General features: G+C 45.7%; 1 protein-coding gene across 1 annotated transcript in view; it reads left to right on the top strand.

Annotated features, from left to right (window-relative positions):
* Window positions 1-19,568, top strand: part of SLC45A2 (solute carrier family 45 member 2) — a 164,345-nt gene that overhangs the window by 42,004 nt on the left and 102,773 nt on the right. The window contains exon 3 of the mRNA XM_073543902.1: window positions 1,724-2,043. Within this exon, the coding sequence (XP_073400003.1) occupies window positions 1,724-2,043 (320 nt within the window). The remainder of the gene's footprint in view (window positions 1-1,723; window positions 2,044-19,568) is intronic.

Here is a 19,568-nt window from a genome sequence, read left to right as displayed (position 1 = left end):
AGGCCCAAAGTTCTGTGTTTGATTTATTTTCTAATATTTCTTTATAGCGGTCAGATTGGCCTTTTATTCGAGTACAAACCTCTAAATCTGCTGCATAGAAGTAGATTTTAAAATATCACACCACCAGGGGGAGGTCACTGCATACAGCCTTATCACTGGGTTCAGTGTATAAACAGTATACAATAAGCGCCAGAGCTCCCCCTGGTGGCGGCTTCTGGTAGTCAGCAGGTTACATTTTAAAACCTATGTCAATACAGCAGAAAAAGATTCGACATTTATCAAAATATATTAGAAATTATTTGGCTCTAAAATTTGGAAGATTTTGGGAAAAAAAAGTAGAGTATTTATTGATTTTTTTTTTTTAATTTTTTTATTTTATTTGCGACAGATTCTTCAAAATTCTTCAGATTCTTCAAAATGGCCCATGGGTTCATGAACTGCACATAAAATACAAAAATGTTCTTTATTTTTCTTTTTTAACTTTCTGACTTCTAGTGTAAAAAGTCACGTTATTCTTAGAAATGTTACATAATTTGCACAAAAATTAAATTGAATGTCTGCTTTTTAACACCATGCTGTTCTTGGGTCCAAGAATCTGTACTGTTAAATTTCATCACGTATTTCAAACGGGGCTGTAACTCCATTTTTCTGATACAGATTTCCAAATTCTCTACATAGACAACGTGGGTAACTGAGCAAATTCTACATGCCTGTTGCCACCACTAGAGGGCGCCTAGTGTGTGAACAGAATACTTTGGGCTCCCTCTAGTGGTGACTACTGTAATTTTTTACATGATTTTTCATGTTATATTTTCTGCAATGCATGCAGCCTTTTCCCCAGTTGGACTTTGCTTTTAATTACACGCGATGCAGTTGGTTATTTTTCTTTTACCACTTTATTTCAGTGCTTTCCCCCCCAGATCTCCTGAGCATCTTCACAATGTATAATTTCAGAGCAACCGACTCACGTTGCTTTAGCAGACCGTCATGAAAAGTATAGATGAATACCATTATTAAATCCTGCTTAAAATTCCCTTGGAAACATTTTCTGTGTTTTTTCTTTTTAAGCCTTGGAAGGAGATTCTTGCCGACAATTTATTCTATCTACCCACATGTACATTGTAAAGGAAATTAAAGCTTATGTCCACTCTTACAGCCCTCGTCTTTATCTCTTCATTGCATCTAAAATAGGAAATTAATCAACCTTAATCTACCGTTATGTGTTTACAGCTCCTATGCAGACCAATGTATTTCCGTGGTTCCAGACTACAATCGAACACGGCATAGTCTGAGCCTATAGTCAAACCCCATTACTTGGTCACTACTCCTTACATACTTAATTTCTAATTTTTTTATGGCAGCGTTTTGGAGGGAGTCTGATCACTTCATAGAGCTCTCCTCTTTTTTTTTAATTTACAGCGAGGCTAGTTTCTCACCCGAGACCCCAGAAATAAGCAATGCCCACCATGCTGGTGGACCCGGTCCACCTAATATGCTACACAGAGGGCCATTCAGTTGACTAGTTGCATGTAATACCACATATTTCCCTCTAGTGGCCACTGTAGGGAAAATGAACAGCTGCTGTTGTTGCGAGCTCGATCCTCAGCGATCAGATGATTTTGGGCACCACTTTTATGGACGAGGGCGTTTTCTCTGGATACGTAATAGATAATAGGTAATACATTCCCACCTGATAAATATATTCTCTCTGTTTGTCCTGCAGGACTAGGAGGAGCATTGGGGTATCTCACCGGAGCAATAGATTGGGGATCCACCTTTCTCGGAAGATTGATGGGTTCAGAATTTCAGGTCATGTTTTTCTTCTCCTCTTTGGTCTTCCTCCTGTTACTCATCGTACATCTGTGCAGCATCCCAGAGACTCCGCTGAAAGACGAGACCTCCGAAACCAAGCTACTTCTAAAATATGAGGTGTTTAATGCGTACGGATCCATAGACGGCGCCCAGAATAATAACATCGAGAAGAAGGAGCCCAAAGTGAGAGCTCTATCTATTGTGGAAGGCGAGGAAGAAGATGACCCGAAGGTAAGATTTATACATAGGAACGCCATCATCTGACATCTCGGGCTGAGTGTTCTCTATTGTTCTCGGTTGTCAGCCATGCATGCGCGGCTTATTATGACTATGGGGCTCATAAAACAGCAAATGACAGCAAAGAATCTGTTACATGCTCTGACTTAACACTACGGATGATATGGTCACATGATGCTTGATACAGCGTTTGATAGGTGCACTTTAAGCTCCTCCCACCCTGAGCTATAATAATTGATCGGGGGCAGTGGGTCATTCCAGCAAACTGCTATACTTTTACAGCACATAGCTTCATCTGTGGGTCAGCTAACACCCCACTCCAATGTCCGTGATCAGAGAGATCTCCAATCCCGGCCGTTAAACTGCGTAGATGCCGTGATTAGTCCAGGATACTGATTTTTTGCCAATTTGGATGAGGACCTAACAATGACTCGCAGGTTTGCCATGTCCAAGAGCATCTTAGACTAAGGACTCATAATCACATGCGAGAATCTCGGACGAGTCTCGCACGTCAATACCCGGCACTGCCGTCGTCACTCGGATCAGAGCATTCAGCTGCATAGAAATACATGCAGCTGAACGCTCCAATCCAAGTGCCGGGTATTGACGTGCGAGACTCTTCCGAGATTCTCGCATGTGAGTATGAGCCCTTAGAGAGAGACATGCTTAGGAATCAAATTTCAGGAAATTTGACTCCACGTCGATCCTCCGAGGATCGATCCGCTCATCTCTACTTAGGAAACATTTTGCTAATTTGGGATGTCCATCTTGTGTCTTCTGTCAAAGAGCCAATGTTCCACTACGGTAGATTATAGAGAGCAAACCAAGCCCGGATGGTTATTGGCTGGCAAGGAATCTCCTCCCCAGTGGAACTGGAATTTTATCAAACAGTAGGGTAGAGAATTTTCCAAAAGGTCATGGAAAGCTCCATGGAGGGCAATTTTCTCCTCTGACTCTGCTTTTCTTGCACAGAGTGCTCAGACGGAAAAATGGCTGCACCACCTTAATTGGAGTGCTCGGCTTGATCTTGGTAGGTGTCCCCCTCTCTTCTGTTTACGCCCCTATCCCTGTACTGCCACTTATGTCTACATGTAAGCAAATAGAGAATATGTCCGCTGCTTATTTTGGGAAATCGCCCCAAAAATTGTACACAGAGCGTAAAGCCGTGTCCTGTGCTTCTGTTTACTGTACAGTGCCATAAGCCAGCCATAGGTACCTTGCCTAAAAAATGCACAAAAAAGTCCTCCTCCATGGAGGGCCATTTTCTCCTCTGACTCACAGTATAGAAAAAAAGTGTTGCAGAGTATTCTTATATGTTGAGAAAGGGTAAGTCGAATATATCAGCCCGGAGGGAGCTGCAGAATCCATCTATCGGGTGCACAGGGACCCCTGGAGCCGCGCGCTGGGAGACTGAGCTTGTCGTGAATACCAAGCTCCTTTACGAAGAGTTCTTCGTGGATAATGTCGTCTATTAAAATCAATGGGAATAAACTCTCAACAATCAACATCCCTAAAGGCAGTAAAGTCTGCGGAGCGTGGTGTAATTAGCCGCAGGGTGACTCGCGCTGATGAGTACCGCTGATGAGTACCGCGCGGTCTACGCCTTGTAGACAAGAGGTGCCATCACCACCATTGTCTGCTCCATTCAGTATAATAAGAGACTCTCTTACACGATGAAAAAAGAATAAAAGACAAAAACTGAAGAACGTTGTCACCTCAGCTCACTGAGCGGGCAAGCCTTGTGGTGTGTCATGGAATCCTTTCACTATGTTCAACATCCATCTGCACATGATTCGATTAGATCCCATGTGCGGCGATGGCTAAAACGTGGGGTGGATGGATGTTTCAGGAAGGGGATGCTATTTATGGAACATGTGGCGCTGTAGATGAGCAAATAAGTTCACATACCACATCAGTAGTCCAGGTAGTTGGGAGCCCTGCAAATTTCATCCCACATGTTGGTATCCCGAGCACCTCTTGTGACATATAGGGGCACGGGCCTACTAATCGGAAAAGGCACTAGGGATGTAAGTAGGTCAGAGTGGGCACCTTATAGTGGGCACCTGTCACGAGCGCTTTGGAGGTGACAGGCTATCATCCTGCGTCAGGCCTCAGAAGGTCTGAGCGCCTGTCCATACAGACTGCTCCCTGAACCATCTGCCCCTAGGACCCAGCGTCGACCTCCTTCTGCCCTGAGAAGTTTGGATCTATTTAGTTAGTGGCTCAGCTGTGACCCAGTGCGGGTAATAGCTTCATTTCCACTTCTGCTTGCTAGAGTGTTTGACCTTCTCAGAGTGCTCCAATTTAGTGTCTGGAATCCCTCTTCTGGTATCCGTATCTGGCGATTCAGCTAAGTGTTCCCCTGTTTGTCTCACCTTACCATCTTTTGTTTAGCGGAGACTGCCTAGCACGCATCTCCTCCCATTCCCTATTCAGGACTAGGCCCCAGGGAGATTCAGTACCCCAGGTTCCAGCTCGGCAATTGGTGAGGAACCAATATAGGGACTCGGTAGGAGTTCTAGGGAGAGATTAGATCTAGCCTAGGGGTCTCCAATTCCCTTCCTTAGTGTCGGGGCCCCCTTCCCCATTATGTTACATTTGGTTTTACCTCACCGTGCGTGACAGCACCTGACCAAGGTCATGTGAATATATTCAGTCAGCTCAACTCTTGTCTGTAGAAGGAGGAAAATGAGAGAAGAGATACATGTCTGATGGCTGGGAGCTCCTCTGAGATTGAGAATAGGGGGCTTGAGAAGAAGTCACATACGAGAAGCATCATCCTTTCAAAGTCTATAGAGGTAGCCCCTTCCCAATGTAGGAGGTACCAGTACATCCTAGACTTGAGGTGGATGTATGGAGTGGGCTTGTGTGATGTGGATGTATGGAGTGGGCTCGTGTGATGTGGATGTATGGAGTGGGCTCAAGCGCTGGTTGTGGAACACTTGGCTCCAACCAGAGATGGTTCACACATGACCCACAACATGGTCATGGGGAACCGATGGGTTAGTCAAGAAAGCTGGGGACCTACTTACCTTCCCAGAAAGTCCGTGAAGTAAAAAGTTAATTAAAAAAAAAGTTTTAAGAAATAAATTTAAGTCCTTTTCTTTTTGAATTTGTAAAGAAACCCATTTAGCAACACCACATCAGTACAAGTGATGTGTGAAAATATAACATAAATTAACCTATATGGTAAAAGGATTAAAAATCATATCCAAAATGACAGAATTGCCTTTTTTTTGTTACAAACCTCCCTCCAAAAAAAATGCAAAAAAAAATTTGATTAACATGTTGTGTGTGTACAGTATATGCTCCAAAACCAATAAAATCATCCCGCCAAACAATTACACACTGTCTCACTGGTGGAGAATTACAAAAGTTATTGGTCCTTATATATATAAAACTTTCTGTACTGTTTTACTCACTAGAAAAACAAAACTACAAGTTTGATATCACACTGACCTAGAGAGCATTCTGTAATGCTGTAGATAAGCCCCCGATGTAACCTGAAGGATAACAAAAATGACGTATATTATACTCACCGGGGGGGCGGTCCGGTCTTGGTCCGATGGGTGTTGCTGTCCGGCGCCTCCCATCTTCTAATGGTGACGTCTTCTTCTTTGCTGCCTGTGGCGGCTCCTTCGCAGGAACACTGCTCTGTCCTGTTGAGGGCAGAGCAGAGTCCTCCAGTGCACAGGCGCCGGACCTCAACAGGGCAGAGGGGTGTGCCGGAGCCACGACAGGCAGCAAAGAAGAGGACGTCACCGTTAGAAGATGAGAGGTGCCGGAATGCAACACCCATCGGACCCAGACCGAACCAGGACCGCCCCTGGGTGAGTATAATATAACTCGTTTTTCTTATCTTTCAGGTTATATCGGGGGGCTTATCTTCAGCATTACAGAATGCTGTAGATAAGCCCCTGATGGTGGTGCCGGCAGCTGAAAAATGGGGGTGACAGATTCCCTTTTAAGACCACAACTCCTCCTGCAACAAAATCAAAGCCTAATACGGGATTATTGATGAAAAACAACTTACTCTTGGAAAAGGGAAGGAAAACACAAAGATGCAAAAACTGATAATCGCCCGCTCTGGAAGGGATTAATGGAGATGGCAAAATACAATGCAGCGCTCTTTACCTGTCTTGGAATATAGGGCATCACTCATGGGTGACTGCCACTGGATTCAAATGGAGGATAGGCACTCCTGTTCTGCTGATCAGGGAAGACTCTTATCACCTAAAATTTGTTGGATGACTCGGACCCATTTGTGGAGCTCATTTAGATGAAAGCCCAGCTTCCAACTTAACAGTTAAAATGATGAGTTTCTCATCTACATAAGCTCCACAAATGGCTGAATCTATTCCCTGATGAAGCTCGTGACACTAGAGGGGAAACGTGTTGGGAATGAGAATCAGTAATGGATCTTCACTAAGTTCAGATGAGTAATCTATTGTTTTTTACTATACAGGGTGGGCCATTTATATGGATACACCTAAATAAAATGGGAATGGTTGGTGATATCAACTTCCTGTTTGTGGCACATTAGTATATGGGAGGGGGGAAAGTATTCAAGATGGGTGGTGACCATGGTGGCCATTTTGAAGGCGGCCATTTTGGATCCAACTTTATTTTTTTCAATGGGTCATGTGACACATCAAACTTATTGAGAATTTTACAGGAACAACAATGGCCTGCTTGGTTTTAACATAACTTTATTCTTTCATGAGTTATTTACAAGTTTATGACCACTTCAAAGTGCTGCCCATTGTGTTGGATTGTCAATGCAACCCTCTTCTCCCACTCTTGATACACTGATAGCAACACCACAGAAGAAATGCTAGTGTAAGGGGTCAGATTACTTGTAGGAATGCTTGGACCTGACACCCATATTGTGGTAGTGCACCATCTTGCTGGAAAAACTCAGGGAACGTGCCATCTTCAGTGCATAAAGAGGGCAACACATCATCAAGGAGCAATTTCAGATATCCAGTGGCATTGAGGTTTCCATTGATGAAGAATGGCCCCACTATCTTTGTACCCCATATATCCACACCATACCATCAATTATGGGTGTCAAGTCCGAGCATTCCTACATGAACAGTTTCCTGGAAAGTGGATTGGTCATCGTGGGCCAGTTGAATGGCCAACAAGGTCTCCTGATCTGACCCCCTTAGACTTTTATCTTTGGGGTCATCTGAAGGCAATTGTCTATGCCATGAAGATACGAGATGTGCAGCATCTGAAACAACGGATACTGGAAGCCTGTGCTAGCATTTCTTCTGCGGTGTTGCTATCAGTGTGTCAAGAGTGTAGTGTTGTTAGTCAAATGGCAGGCGCAGAACTGTATAAGGATTGCTCCTCTGACTGTGGAGCCCATCTAACAACAATGATACAATACTGCCAGTGCCCAGTCCTCCCCTCACACCAATCCACTTGGTGATGCACTAATTGAGATGACCCGGCCGGCCAATGGTTCTTAAAGGGGAAGGGTCCTACGGCCACACCTACAGGGGTTAAAGCCAGGTGTCTGTGCCATTAACTCCCTCTTTCCCTCCCGGCAGACACCTGGAAGCGATCGTGATATTGTCCTACCAGCATGTCCGACGATTGGTTTGAGGCCCTACGGCAGAGAGCAGCACAGCAAGGTGAGCAATGGACCCAAGCTTTTATTAGCAGCATTAGCGCTCACCTCCCTGGGCTCTCTGCCATCCCCTTCCCTGTGCCTGCCCCTGCCACAGCAACTCAGCTTGCCTCCCCAGTGCTCACCGCTCAACAGCTCACCAGCGGTACCGCATGTAGCCCCAACACGGCGTTTAGCAGCCCCAGCCCAGCGCCGGTGCCATCCTCCCCTGATAGGGTCCCTGTCCCTCGCACCTCCACCCCTGTACAGTGCACTCACCCGGGTCTTCCGGTCTAGGCCCCCTCTCCCTGGCTGTTGGTGTCTCAGCTACATGAAGCTGAACCCCCACAGACCGCAGTGCGGGGTGGTTCTGCCCCAGCGCCGGGAGGGCGAAGTCCAAGCGGCCCCCCCCGGCATCCGGTGCGCCTCCAGGTCGGGAATGCGGCCTCCACCACACTGCGTGCCTCCCGGAAGCAGGCCGGGAAACGTCGGTCCCGAGGCCCGGCTGGCTCCGCCCACCGCCAAGCATCACTGTTGTGAGTTCATTCTCCCCTTCACCTTTGATGTCTGATGAACTCCCTCTGCTGGTGAAGAGAGGTAGTGAAATTGATTGGGATGGGAATAACCTGTCATCTGAACAGGCAGAGTGTGATTGGACATCTGGAATTTCTGAGTGGATATAAGGCAGCCGACGCCCTGCAGGGCTGCTGGTGATCCTTTCTGCTCTGAGCTCTTGCATCCAGTTTAGTTCCTGTCTACTAAAAGCTAAGTTTTTTGCCCTGCTATTATTCCATGAGATTTTGTCTGGTTTCCTTAGTGTTTGTATTCAGCCAGTCCTGGTTGGGACTGGCTGAATTCCATTTTTGTCTCTGATCAGTTGATCTCTTTTGCTCTGTTTTCAGAATATACCTGAGTGCTGATATAGTGATTTTGAAGTCTAGCGACTTCAGGGCCTTTTTCCCTATCAGACGGTTGGGACATTTTTGGTAGGGTTTTTTGCGGATTGCAGCCAGCATCTTTTCTGTCCGGTCCTATCTAGTTAGTTGGGCCCCATCGTTTGCTCAGCCTGTCTTTCTGTCTGTGTTTGTGTTTTCATCTGTTTTTCACCGACAATACATGTTGGGGGCTGTCTATTGCTTTGGGGTCTGCTCTGGGGCAGTTTAGATTTCCCCTTTCCTTCTTTAGGCTTATGTAGTTCTCCGGCTGTGACGAGGGGTCTAGGGCACCGTAGGAACCCCCCACAGCTACTGTTAGTTGTGGTGTATAGGATCAGGGGTCTGCAATCCGATAGATACCAACCTCTCCGGTTTTCTGGACTTAGCTTGTATTTTTGTTTTCTCCTCCTCCGGTGACTCATTCATAACAGAATCACCAGCCATACCGCAGATTCTAGGGTACTCAATAGCAGGAAAGAATTGTAAAAAAAAAAAGTGTCAGAATTTCTTTTTTTGTGTATATTTTTTCCTCTATTTCTCTGAGGCCGTAGGGGGAATTTTTTCTCAATGGAGATTAAGCAATTGTCTGATCGTGTGGAGCAGCTTACTGCTGAAGTGCGGGGAATTTCCGCCTATCTTGCTCATTCACATGCTACTGAACCAAAGATCCCTACTCCTGATGTGTTTTTTGGGGATGATTTTTGATGTGTTTTTTCTGAATTTTAAGAATAATTGTAAATTATTTTTTGCCTTGAAGTCTAACTCATCGGGGACCTCCGCGCAGCAGGTTAAAATTGTCATCTCTTTGCTGCGCGGCGATCCCCAGGATTGGGCGTTTTCTTTGAAACCTGATGATCCTATTCTAACTAATGTGGATGCATTTTTTCAGGCCTTGGGGTTGTTGTATGATGAACCTAATGCTATTGATCAGGCTGAGAAGGCCCTGTTGGCATTGAGCCAGGGTCAGGATTCTGCAGAGTTGTACTGTCAAAAATTCCAAAAGTGGGCGGTCCTTACTACCTGGAATGATGGTTCCTTGGCAGCTCTCTTTCGGAAGGGTTTGTCAGAAACCGTAAAAGATACTATGGTGGGATTTCCTGTTCCCTCTGGTCTTGACGATTCTATGTCATTAGCCATTCAGGTCGATCAGCGTTTGCGTGATGCAAAACTGCACGAGAGGTGTTGCCACCTGTTGAACAAATGTCTGAACCTATGCAATGTGATAGAGTTTTGTCTAGGGCGCAACGTCAGGAGTTCAGAAGGCGTAATAAGCTGTGTTTTTTCTGTGGAGATGCCTCTCATATTATTTCTGTCTGCCCTAAACGAGAGAAATAGAGAAATGTTTTGCACACACATTTGCTGTGGGTGGTGTTCAACCTAAGTTTCTTCAGGCAATTACTCTGATCTGCTCCCTGTCCACATTTTCCGCTAAGGCTTTTGTGTACTCGGGAGCGGCTCTGAACCTGATGGACTGTGCTAAACGTTGTGGGTTTCCTATGACACCTCTGCGGACGCCTATCCCTTTGAGGGGTATTGATGCTACTCCTTTAGCGAAGAATAAACCTCAGTTTTGGACCCAGGTGGTAATGCGGGTCGCCCCAGACCATCAAGTAAATTGCAGATTTTTGGGGTTGCATAATTTGCATGATACCATCGTTCTGGGGTTTCCCTGGTTGCAAATCCATAATCCAGTTTTGGATTGGAAATCTGTGTCTGTGGTGAGTTGGGGTTGTCGGTGTTCCCTTAGTGACGCTCCTATTTTCTCCACCTCTCCACAGTCGCATGATGTTCCTGACTATTTGGCTGATTTTTATGATGTATTTAGTGAGAATGAGTCTGCGTCTTTGCCTCCTCATAGGAGTTATGACTGTGCAATTGAGCTGAGCCCTGGGTGTAAATTTCCCAAGGGTCGACTTTTCAATTTATCTGTACCCGAGCACGAGGCTATGCGATCCTATATTAAGGAGTCATTGGAGAAGGGTCATATTAGACCATCCTCTTCACCCTTAGGTGCTGGGGTTTTTTCGTGGCCAAGAAAGATGGTTCATTAAGGCCTTGTAATGACTATCATTCCCTCAACAAAATTACTGTTAAATATCAGTATCCGTTACCCCTGATTTCTGATCTATTCTCCAGAGTTAAAGGTGCTTGCTGGTTTACCAAGCTTGACCTCAGGGGGGCATATAATCTTATTCGCATTAAGCAGGGGGATGAATGGAAGATGGCATTTAATACTCCGGAGGGACATTTTGAGTACCTGGTGATGCCTTTTGGGCTCACTAATGCCCCTTATGTCTTCCAATGCTTCATGAATGATATTTTCCGAGACTTTGTGGATAAATTTTTGATCATCTATCTGGATGATATTTTGATCTTTTCCAAGGATTGGGGCTCTCATGTGGAACATGTTCGGACTGTGTTCCGGATTTTGAGGGAGAATTCCCTGTATGTCAAGGGATCGAAATGCCTTTTTGGTGTACAGAGGATTTCATTTTTGGGATTTATTTTGTCTCCGTCAACTATTGAAATGGACCCGGTCAAGGTACAGGCCATTAATGATTGGGTTCAGCCCACTTCTTTGAAGGTCCTCCAGAAGTTTTGGGGTTTTGCTAATTTTTATCGTAAATTTATAGCTAATTTTTCTGGTATTGCCAAACCATTGACTGATTTGACTAAGAAGGGGGCTGATGTGCTGAATTGGTCTCCGGAGGCTGTTTCTTCCTTTCAGGAGCTGAAGCGAAGGTTCACTTCTGCTCCGGTTTTGCGGCAACCTGATGTCTCACTCCCGTTTCAGGTAGAGGTGGACGCTTCTGAGATTGGTGCAGGAGCCGTTTTGTCCCAAAAAGGTCCTGTAACATCTAAAATGAATCCCTGTGCTTTCTTTTCCCGAAAGTTCTCTCCATCTGAACGTAACTATGATGTGGGGAATCGGGAACTGTTAGCCATGAAATGGGCATTTGAGGAGTGGAGACATTGGTTGGAGGGAGCTAAACATCAAGTCGTGGTCCTTACTGACCACAAGAATTTGATTTACCTGGAGTCGGCCAAACGCTTGAATCCTAGACAAGCTAGGTGGGCCTTGGTTTTCACACGTTATGATTTTGTGGTCTCTTTTCTTCCGGGCACTAAGAATGTCAAGGCAGACGCGCTCTCTAGGAGTTTCTTTGCTGATTCTCCTATTGTGACCAAGCCTGCCACCATCTTAGGCGAGGGGGTAGTTCTTTCTGCCATCTCGCCCGATTTGAGACGTGCTCTGGAAGAGTTTCAGGAGGACAAACCTGAGCGTTGTCCCAGTGGAAAATTGTATGTTCCTGACCAGTGGAGGAAGAGAGTTATGTCTGAGGTTCATTGCTCCGCATTGGCTGGTCATCCAGGTATTTTTGGTACTAGAGATTTGGTGAGTCGGTCTTTTTGGTGGCCCGCCTTGTCTCATGAAGTCAGGAATTTTGTGCAGTCCTGTGGGACTTGCTCCTGGTCTAAACCTTGTTCTCGCTCTAGTGGGTTGTTGATGCCTTTTGCCGGTGCCCCGGAGGCCATGGACCCATATTTCAATGGATTTTATATCTGATATGCCTGTCTCTCAGAGAATGACTGTTATTTGGGTGATTTGTGATAGATTCTCTAAGATGGTCCATCTTGTACCACTCCCTAAGTTGCCATCTTCCTCAGAGTTGGTGCCCTTGTTTTTGCAACAGGTGGTTTGCTTGCATGGGATTCCTGAGAACATTGTATCTGACAGAGGAGTTCAGTTTGTTTCTAGATTTTGGAGGACTTTCTGTTCCAAGCTGGGAATTCAGTTGTCCTTCTCTGCGTTTCACCCTCAGACCAATGGGCAGACGGAGAGAACAAACCAGACTTTGGAGTCGTATTTGAGATGTTTTATTTCTGCTGATCAGGATGATTGGGTTTCATTTTTGCCCTTGGCCGAATTTGCTTTAAATAATAGAGCTAGTTCTGCCACTTTGATGTCACCTTTTTTTTGTAACTTTGGGTTTCATCCTCGATTCTCTTCAGGGCAGGTGGAGTCTTCTGCCTGCCCAGGTGTTGACACTGTGGTGGAGAGAATGCACCAGATCTGGGACCAAGTGGTGGATAAGTTGTCTCTCTCCCAGGAAAAGGCCCAGCGGTTTTCCAACCGGCATAGGACCATTGGTCCTCGGTTTAAGGTGGGTGATATGGTTTGGTTGTCATCAAAGAATATCTCTATGAAGGTGGCTTCTCCAAAGTTTAAACCTAGATTTTTTGGACCTTACAAGATTTTGGGGATTCTTAATCCGGTCTCTTTTCGATTGGCTCTTCCTGTTACATTTAAGATCCATAACGTGTTTCATAAGTCTCTGTTAAAGAGGTTTGTTGAGCCAGTAATTCCTGTGGTGGCACCTCCTGACCCTGTATTGGTTGAAGGTAATGTGGAATATGAGGTTGAGAAGATACTGGATTCTCGTCTGGCTAGACGGAGACTCCAGTATTTGGTTAAATGGAAGGGTTATGGCCAGGAGGATTCTTGGGTCCCTGCATCCGATATTCATGCCGAAAGATTGGTTCGTGCTTTTCATTGGGCCCATCCTGATCTCCCTGGTGGCGTGGATGAGGGTTCGGTGACCCCTCCTCAAGGGGGAGATACTGTTGTATCACATCACAGTGCCAAGCCCCGCCCACTCCATTAAATCAGTTCCTGTCTCCAGAGCATCAGGGAAGTCCTGGCCAGGTCTCCATGCTTCCCCTGGCAGGCACAGCCTCTATGCCTGCTCAGGGGTACAGAGAGACCGGCAGGACACATAATGCAGCAGCTGGGGAGCGCCCTGTTTGTTCCAACCAGACCGATCCGAGCGCTCCACAACTGCAAAATATAGATGTATGTAACATTTCATTAGTGGTACCAAGCATACTGACATTTACACCTCCCCCACTGCCCAAGTACCTAATAAGGGTGTCCCATTAACCCCTACAGCACCATATCCCAGCCCTTAGTCCATTAACCCCTTAACCGCCCCCTTACTAACCAGCTTGCCGGGACCCTCTATGGTCACTATCCCTCCGCCTGCAAATGATATAGCCCCCTCCGAGTCACAACCAGGGCTGTGGAGTCGGTAAGCCACAGTTGTGACTCCGACTCCTGGATTTTATCAGGCTCCGACTCCGGCTCCGACTCCTTCATAAATGGCCAATTCATAACAACAAATTTACTGTTGTAAAATATTAAACATCGTGCTTATTCAGTTTCTCACCATCATATAAGTAATCAGACCACTTAGAGCAAAAACTACATTTATTAGAATACAATTAGAATATAGCAAATAACTTTTATAAACTTTTCTAAACTGTAAGTAAATATGCAATAAACACTTTTATGCAGTTAATAAGAAGAAATCTATAAATTTGTCCTCAGAAAAAGTATTGCCTCTGTCAGATCCTCCTTCATGGATGCCCTCAAATCTGATCTAATTATTTTGAGAGCAGAGAACAACCTCTCTACACTAACTTGTGTTGGTGGCAAAGCAGTAACCACTCGGGCAACATCTCTGACAATGTCAGGATACAGAGGAATCGCTTGTTGCACTGTTATTTTTGATGAACGGTCAAATTTCTCAATTTCTTTTAGTGCACATGAAAAATTCTGCTGAAATGTACTGGCTGTGTTCCTTCATGGGGATGACTCTTCTTCTATGCGGGAACGCTTTGCACGGTCCTTGTGATCCAAATATTTTTCGAAATTAAATTCTTCATCAGTTGATGATGAGGGTGAAGATGTGGCAGGACGACCAAATTCTTCTTGTTCCTCCTGACTGTTCTGCAACTCTTTCATCCTTACTGCTATTTCAAACAGAGCTTCTTTTCCTTTACTTAGCTGTTGATCATCTAGAAGAATCTGATGCATTGGGTCTACATAAACAGCTGCCAAAAGAATGTTATTTTGTAATAGTAGCTCCTCTCTCCGTTTCATTGATGTAGCAATGCCACTTGCAATTAACCCTCCTCTTTGGGACAGGCAAAACATCAGGTTCTTCCACTCCTTTAAGAAAATACCTGGAGTTAAGTCCTCTGCTTGTAATTTTTTAGTCACTGTAAATGGGTGCTCTAGCAATTTTTCCAGCTCAGTCACCTGATTCCACTGACTTTCATTTAGCGTCAGTTGAGGGTTAGCCATGTCTACAAGAAAGGTTTTCAGTTCAACCAAGCGCTGAATCATTAAGTACTGCCCCATCGTGTGGCTTGATCAATAATTGCCCCTTTTCCAGCACGTCTCTTCAAAATTGAGTCAACTTTAGGGGTTCTGGCAACAGTAGCCGATTTTCTCACCTTGCCATTCAGTGCAGCAGCATGTCCTTTTTGCAGACTGTCTCTTATAGCCAGCTGTAGCGTATGCACAACACAGCGCATGTGATGAATGAAAGAACATATTGACACAGTTTCAACAAGATCATCTAAACTATCATGTTGCTGTTCATCTGAAGCAACTTCAGTTTGCTCCTCAGTTACAATACTGTGTTCCTCTATTTCAAACATTTCTGTGTCTGTGGACCCAGAATGTTCTTCTAGCTGCTGGTCACCATCATTACTCTCATTCATTAGCTTAATAGTACTTATCATATTTGAAGCATTGTCAGTTACGACAGAAAGAACTTGCTCTTTTTTAAGTTCATAGTCTTGCAGAACCTTTTCCACCAAGACCTGGAGAAACTCACTGGTGTGATGAGCTTTGGTGTCTTTTACTGCCAATGTCTTGGTAACTATTTCATTTTTGTCACAAACAAATCGGACATTGATGGCAAAATAGTTCACTCTGTGACGTGTGCAGGCATCCATTTTAAGAAACAGAAAGCGTCCCTTTCATTTTTTTTTTTAAGTTCTTCCTTTTGTTTAAAAGCTTCTTCGATTACTAATTTTCTAATACTCTCTCTCTCCAGAGAAACACCAAGCTTGCGGGCCATTTCCCCATTCAGACACATAAAAGCTGGTCGTGAAAATAATGAAATAGGCACACTATCCTGTAGAACAAGCTCTATGATCTGTTTTTTAAATGTATCTACTGTCATTGTCACAGTAACTTTGTCACTGACAAAATATCTTGCAACTGATGGCTGCAAAGTTCTCTGCTCCTTTGTTTGGCTGGAAGAGCTGGGCACTGGTTCATTGGTTTGGATGCAGTCTTTCTCATCCACTGCTTTCAGTACTTCTGGATGAAAGCGCTGTAAATGTCTCTTTAGATTAGAATCTCTGGTAGGAGCATTTTTATCTTTGCCTGAATATGCACTCATCTTGGCTTCACAGCATTTGTTTTCGTCTGGATCATTTGTCATACACTGACAGACATAATGTTTTCTATCTTGAGTGATGGTGAAATGTTCAAATACAGCTGATTTAATGTGATGCTTCTTTGACAGTCTCAGGTTTTTAATTCTGCATTCACAATCCAAATGACATTTGTTTTTCCTAAAAACAATTGTACAAAATTATTGCCAGGTCGTACAACTGATATAGTGGTCAGTAATACTGTTATTATTCCTCATGTACTCACAGTTAACTGATGCAAAGTTTGTTGAAAGGATAATACTTCTTACAGTCTTCCTCTTCTGAGTAGCAGGCAGCTGTGAGATGCTTGGAAGAGGCACACCTAGTATGATATAGTCTAGAGGAGGAGCTTTACTACTAAGAATTTGCAACACATTTTCACTTTCAGTTTCATACATTGTAAGTAGGGGGGTTGGGGCAGCATGAGGTTAACCAAGTATAAGATTAGATAAGGGCAGTGGAGAACAGTGACACACAAGAAGTAAGAAATGTCTCTATCTCCAGCAGAACTGCTTATCACTGTTGTTCATAGTTTGATAGAACATATATATTTGAGTAACATTTATAAAATTCATATGAAAGTTCAATTATGAAATATTAATACATTTTTTTTAAAGCTGGAGTCGGAGTCGGTACATTTCTACCGACTCCGACTCCGACTCCAACCAAAACTAACTCCGACTCCACGACTCCGACTCCACAGCCCTGGTCACAACATAGTAACGGCGGACGCAGGCGTAGACGCCACACGTCCTCCCAATCGACATCCAGCAGCCCCCGTCACCATTCCAGCTACCCCTCTTAACGCCCCTCCCGTTACCAATGCAGACACAGCTCCCATAGGAGCAGCCACAGATCACGGACCTCAGGAAGGCTTTCGTCAGCCACATCTGAAGGGTCCGACACATCCCAGTCCCAGAGTCCAGAGGGCCGATATCGGGTACGCGGCAAACACACCAAGTTGCGCGCACCCTCCAGGGCTATCAGCCAGGGAGAATCATCCCCCACGGCTTTCAGCCACACCAGCTGCCGTGTAGTCGCATGAGAAAGAGCCGTAATTCCGCCAACACATGGTTGTAAGGCTGGTTTCACATTAGCGCTTTTTAAGCGCACGCACGGCCGGGGGTAGCTCCGCCCCCGAGCCGGCTCTCTGCCCGGCGTGCCCGCCCCTTGCTTGTAGTGCCGCCTCCTAGCACACAGCGGCGCCTGCGATCGGCGCACATATCTTTAGCATAGGGTGCGCAGATCGTGCGCAGGCCGTGCGCTAGTTGCGCTTTGACCTGCGCTGCGCACTTTTGACGGTGCGCCGTGCGCGCCAAAATCCGAAAAGTTTGATTTTGGCGCGCACGGCGCACCGTCAAAAGTGCGCAGCGCAGGTCAAAGCGCAACTAGCGCACGGCCTGCGCACGATCTGCGCACCCTATGCTAAAGATAGGGTGCGCCGATCGCAGGCGCCGCTGTGCGCTAGGAGGCGGCGCTACAAGCAAGGGGCGGGCACGCCGGGCAGAGAGCCGGCTCGGGGGCGGAGCTACCCCCGGCCGTGCGTGCGCTTAAAAAGCGCTAATGTGAAACCAGCCTAATCTGGCTCAAGCGCACGACACTCCGTCATCTGCTCCATCATCGGCTAACAACCAGGAAGGCGCTTCTCAAGTTCCCTGGTTTCCAGACAACACATCAGCCAGTCCACCACTATAGCGGGTGCCAGAGTTTCCCCATCCCGTGACATCACCCCGTCAACATCAGCGGGAGCCGGGGTTCCTTCAGGATCGGTGATCACCCCTCCAGAATCACGCAGCGATGAGTGTTCAAAAACTGGCGGGGAACTATTACACTATCGGGTTAACATAAAAGAGAAGGATCTAACCTCAGCGATAAAGGACCTAATTCTACACCTGTCGCACCCGAGCGACACAGTAGGGAACACTACAACTACACAATCAGCGAGTTTACACAAAGACGCCTTCTTCTGCGGGATCAGCCCGCTAGGCGCTCACATAGATCAGGAGACTAGGCAAAAAATCTGGAACAATGATTATGTTGACATATGGTCACTGTTATCGGCTGACCAACAAACGGTGGATAAAACTAACGAACGGGGATATGATAGGAATAGACCAAAAATAGCATTAAATATGAATAATTGGCTTCAGGCCTTCTCAGTGTTGGGTTGTATTATGGGCCAGAAGCATCCGGAACACTGCTCCGAATTATTTATATATCACGACACGATATATAGTTCATACAAATCGCACGGCGGTTTAGCCTGGCGTCGGTATGACGAGGAGTTCCGCAGGCGGCTGGCCCTACAGCCCGATCTAGGCTGGGGAGTTAAAGCAACAGATGTTTGGCTGCGTCTCATGCTGTCACAGAAGCAGCCCCCCTTTTCAGCTACGACCACTAATTACTCCGCAGCCGCAGGTCAAAACTCAGTGGTTGTACGAAAACCAGGGGCCTGCTGGCTGTTTAGCGAGGGAAACTGCCGTTTCCACGCGCTATGCAAATTCAGACACGATTGCTCAGCTTGCGGGGGGGGACATCTAGCATCAAGGTGCACTCGACAGCCGTACATAGCGACTGCAAGGCAAAACCCCAGTGAGTGCAAACGCGATGGCCCCCTGGCTAGATCTCTACCCCAATAAAAAAGCGGCACAGCAACTACTATCAGGTTTTACGGACGTTTTTTTTTTTTATCCCTTTCAAGTTTACATGAACGCCAACCGTATCCGAGAACTTAAAATCTGCTTGTGAATTCCCTGAAATCCTAAGACAAAAAATACAAAAGGAGGTGGAATTAGGGAGAATGGCAGGCCCCTTTCAGTCACTGCCCTTCAAAAATATCAGAATATCGCAATTAGGTATTATCCCAAAAAAGGAACCCGGTAAATACCGCCTAATCCATCATTTGTCTCATCCAAAGGGTGAGTCTGTTAGCGACGCCATCTCCCCAGAAGAAGCGTCGGTCACATACGCGTCCTTCGATAAGGCGGTAGAACTAGTCCGGGCAGCCGGGCCCGGCACCCTGCTGGCTAAATCAGATATAGAATCGGCATTCTGGTTCCTACCGGTGCACCCCGAATGTTACCACCTACTGGGATGCAAAGTGGACCAGCACTATTATTTTGATATGTGCTTACCAATGGGATGTTCCATCTCTTGTCACTATTTCGAGTTATTTAGCACCTTTTTGGATTGGGTAGTTCGGTACGAAACAGGCAGCAAATCCCTAATTCACTACCTCGACGATTTTTTGTTCGCCGGACCAAGAAATTCTAAACTCTGCTCCTAACTACTTGAGAAATTCAAAACTATCTCGCGGCAGTTCGGTGTACCATTGTCGCCCGAAAAAACTGATGGACCTTGCAATATTTTGCCCTTTTTAGGCATCAAGATAGACACCAATTTGATGGTTTTCCGCTTACATGTGGATAAAATACAAAAGGCTTCTGCAAAGTTAACAAGGTAACACTCCAGCAAATTATTGGGTCTACTGACTGTCACCTGCCGCGTAATGCCGGTCGGCAGGGCTTTCTCGCGCAGATTATCATTGGCGACTAAGGGCGCTTCTCAGCCCGGCCATAGAATTAGGCTCACTCGTGCGTTAAAAGCAGATTTACTAGTATGTCTGACGTTCCTGCAATCGTACAACGGTCACACATGTGTCATGGCGAGAGAGA

Source organism: Dendrobates tinctorius, unplaced genomic scaffold (assembly GCF_039654945.1).
Source record: "Dendrobates tinctorius isolate UK_male_01 unplaced genomic scaffold, ASM3965494v1 ptg000135l, whole genome shotgun sequence".
Classification (NCBI taxonomy): domain Eukaryota; kingdom Metazoa; phylum Chordata; class Amphibia; order Anura; family Dendrobatidae; genus Dendrobates; species Dendrobates tinctorius.
Note: the sequence above shows the minus strand (reverse complement) of the source record. Positions and strands in the feature narration are given on the sequence as shown.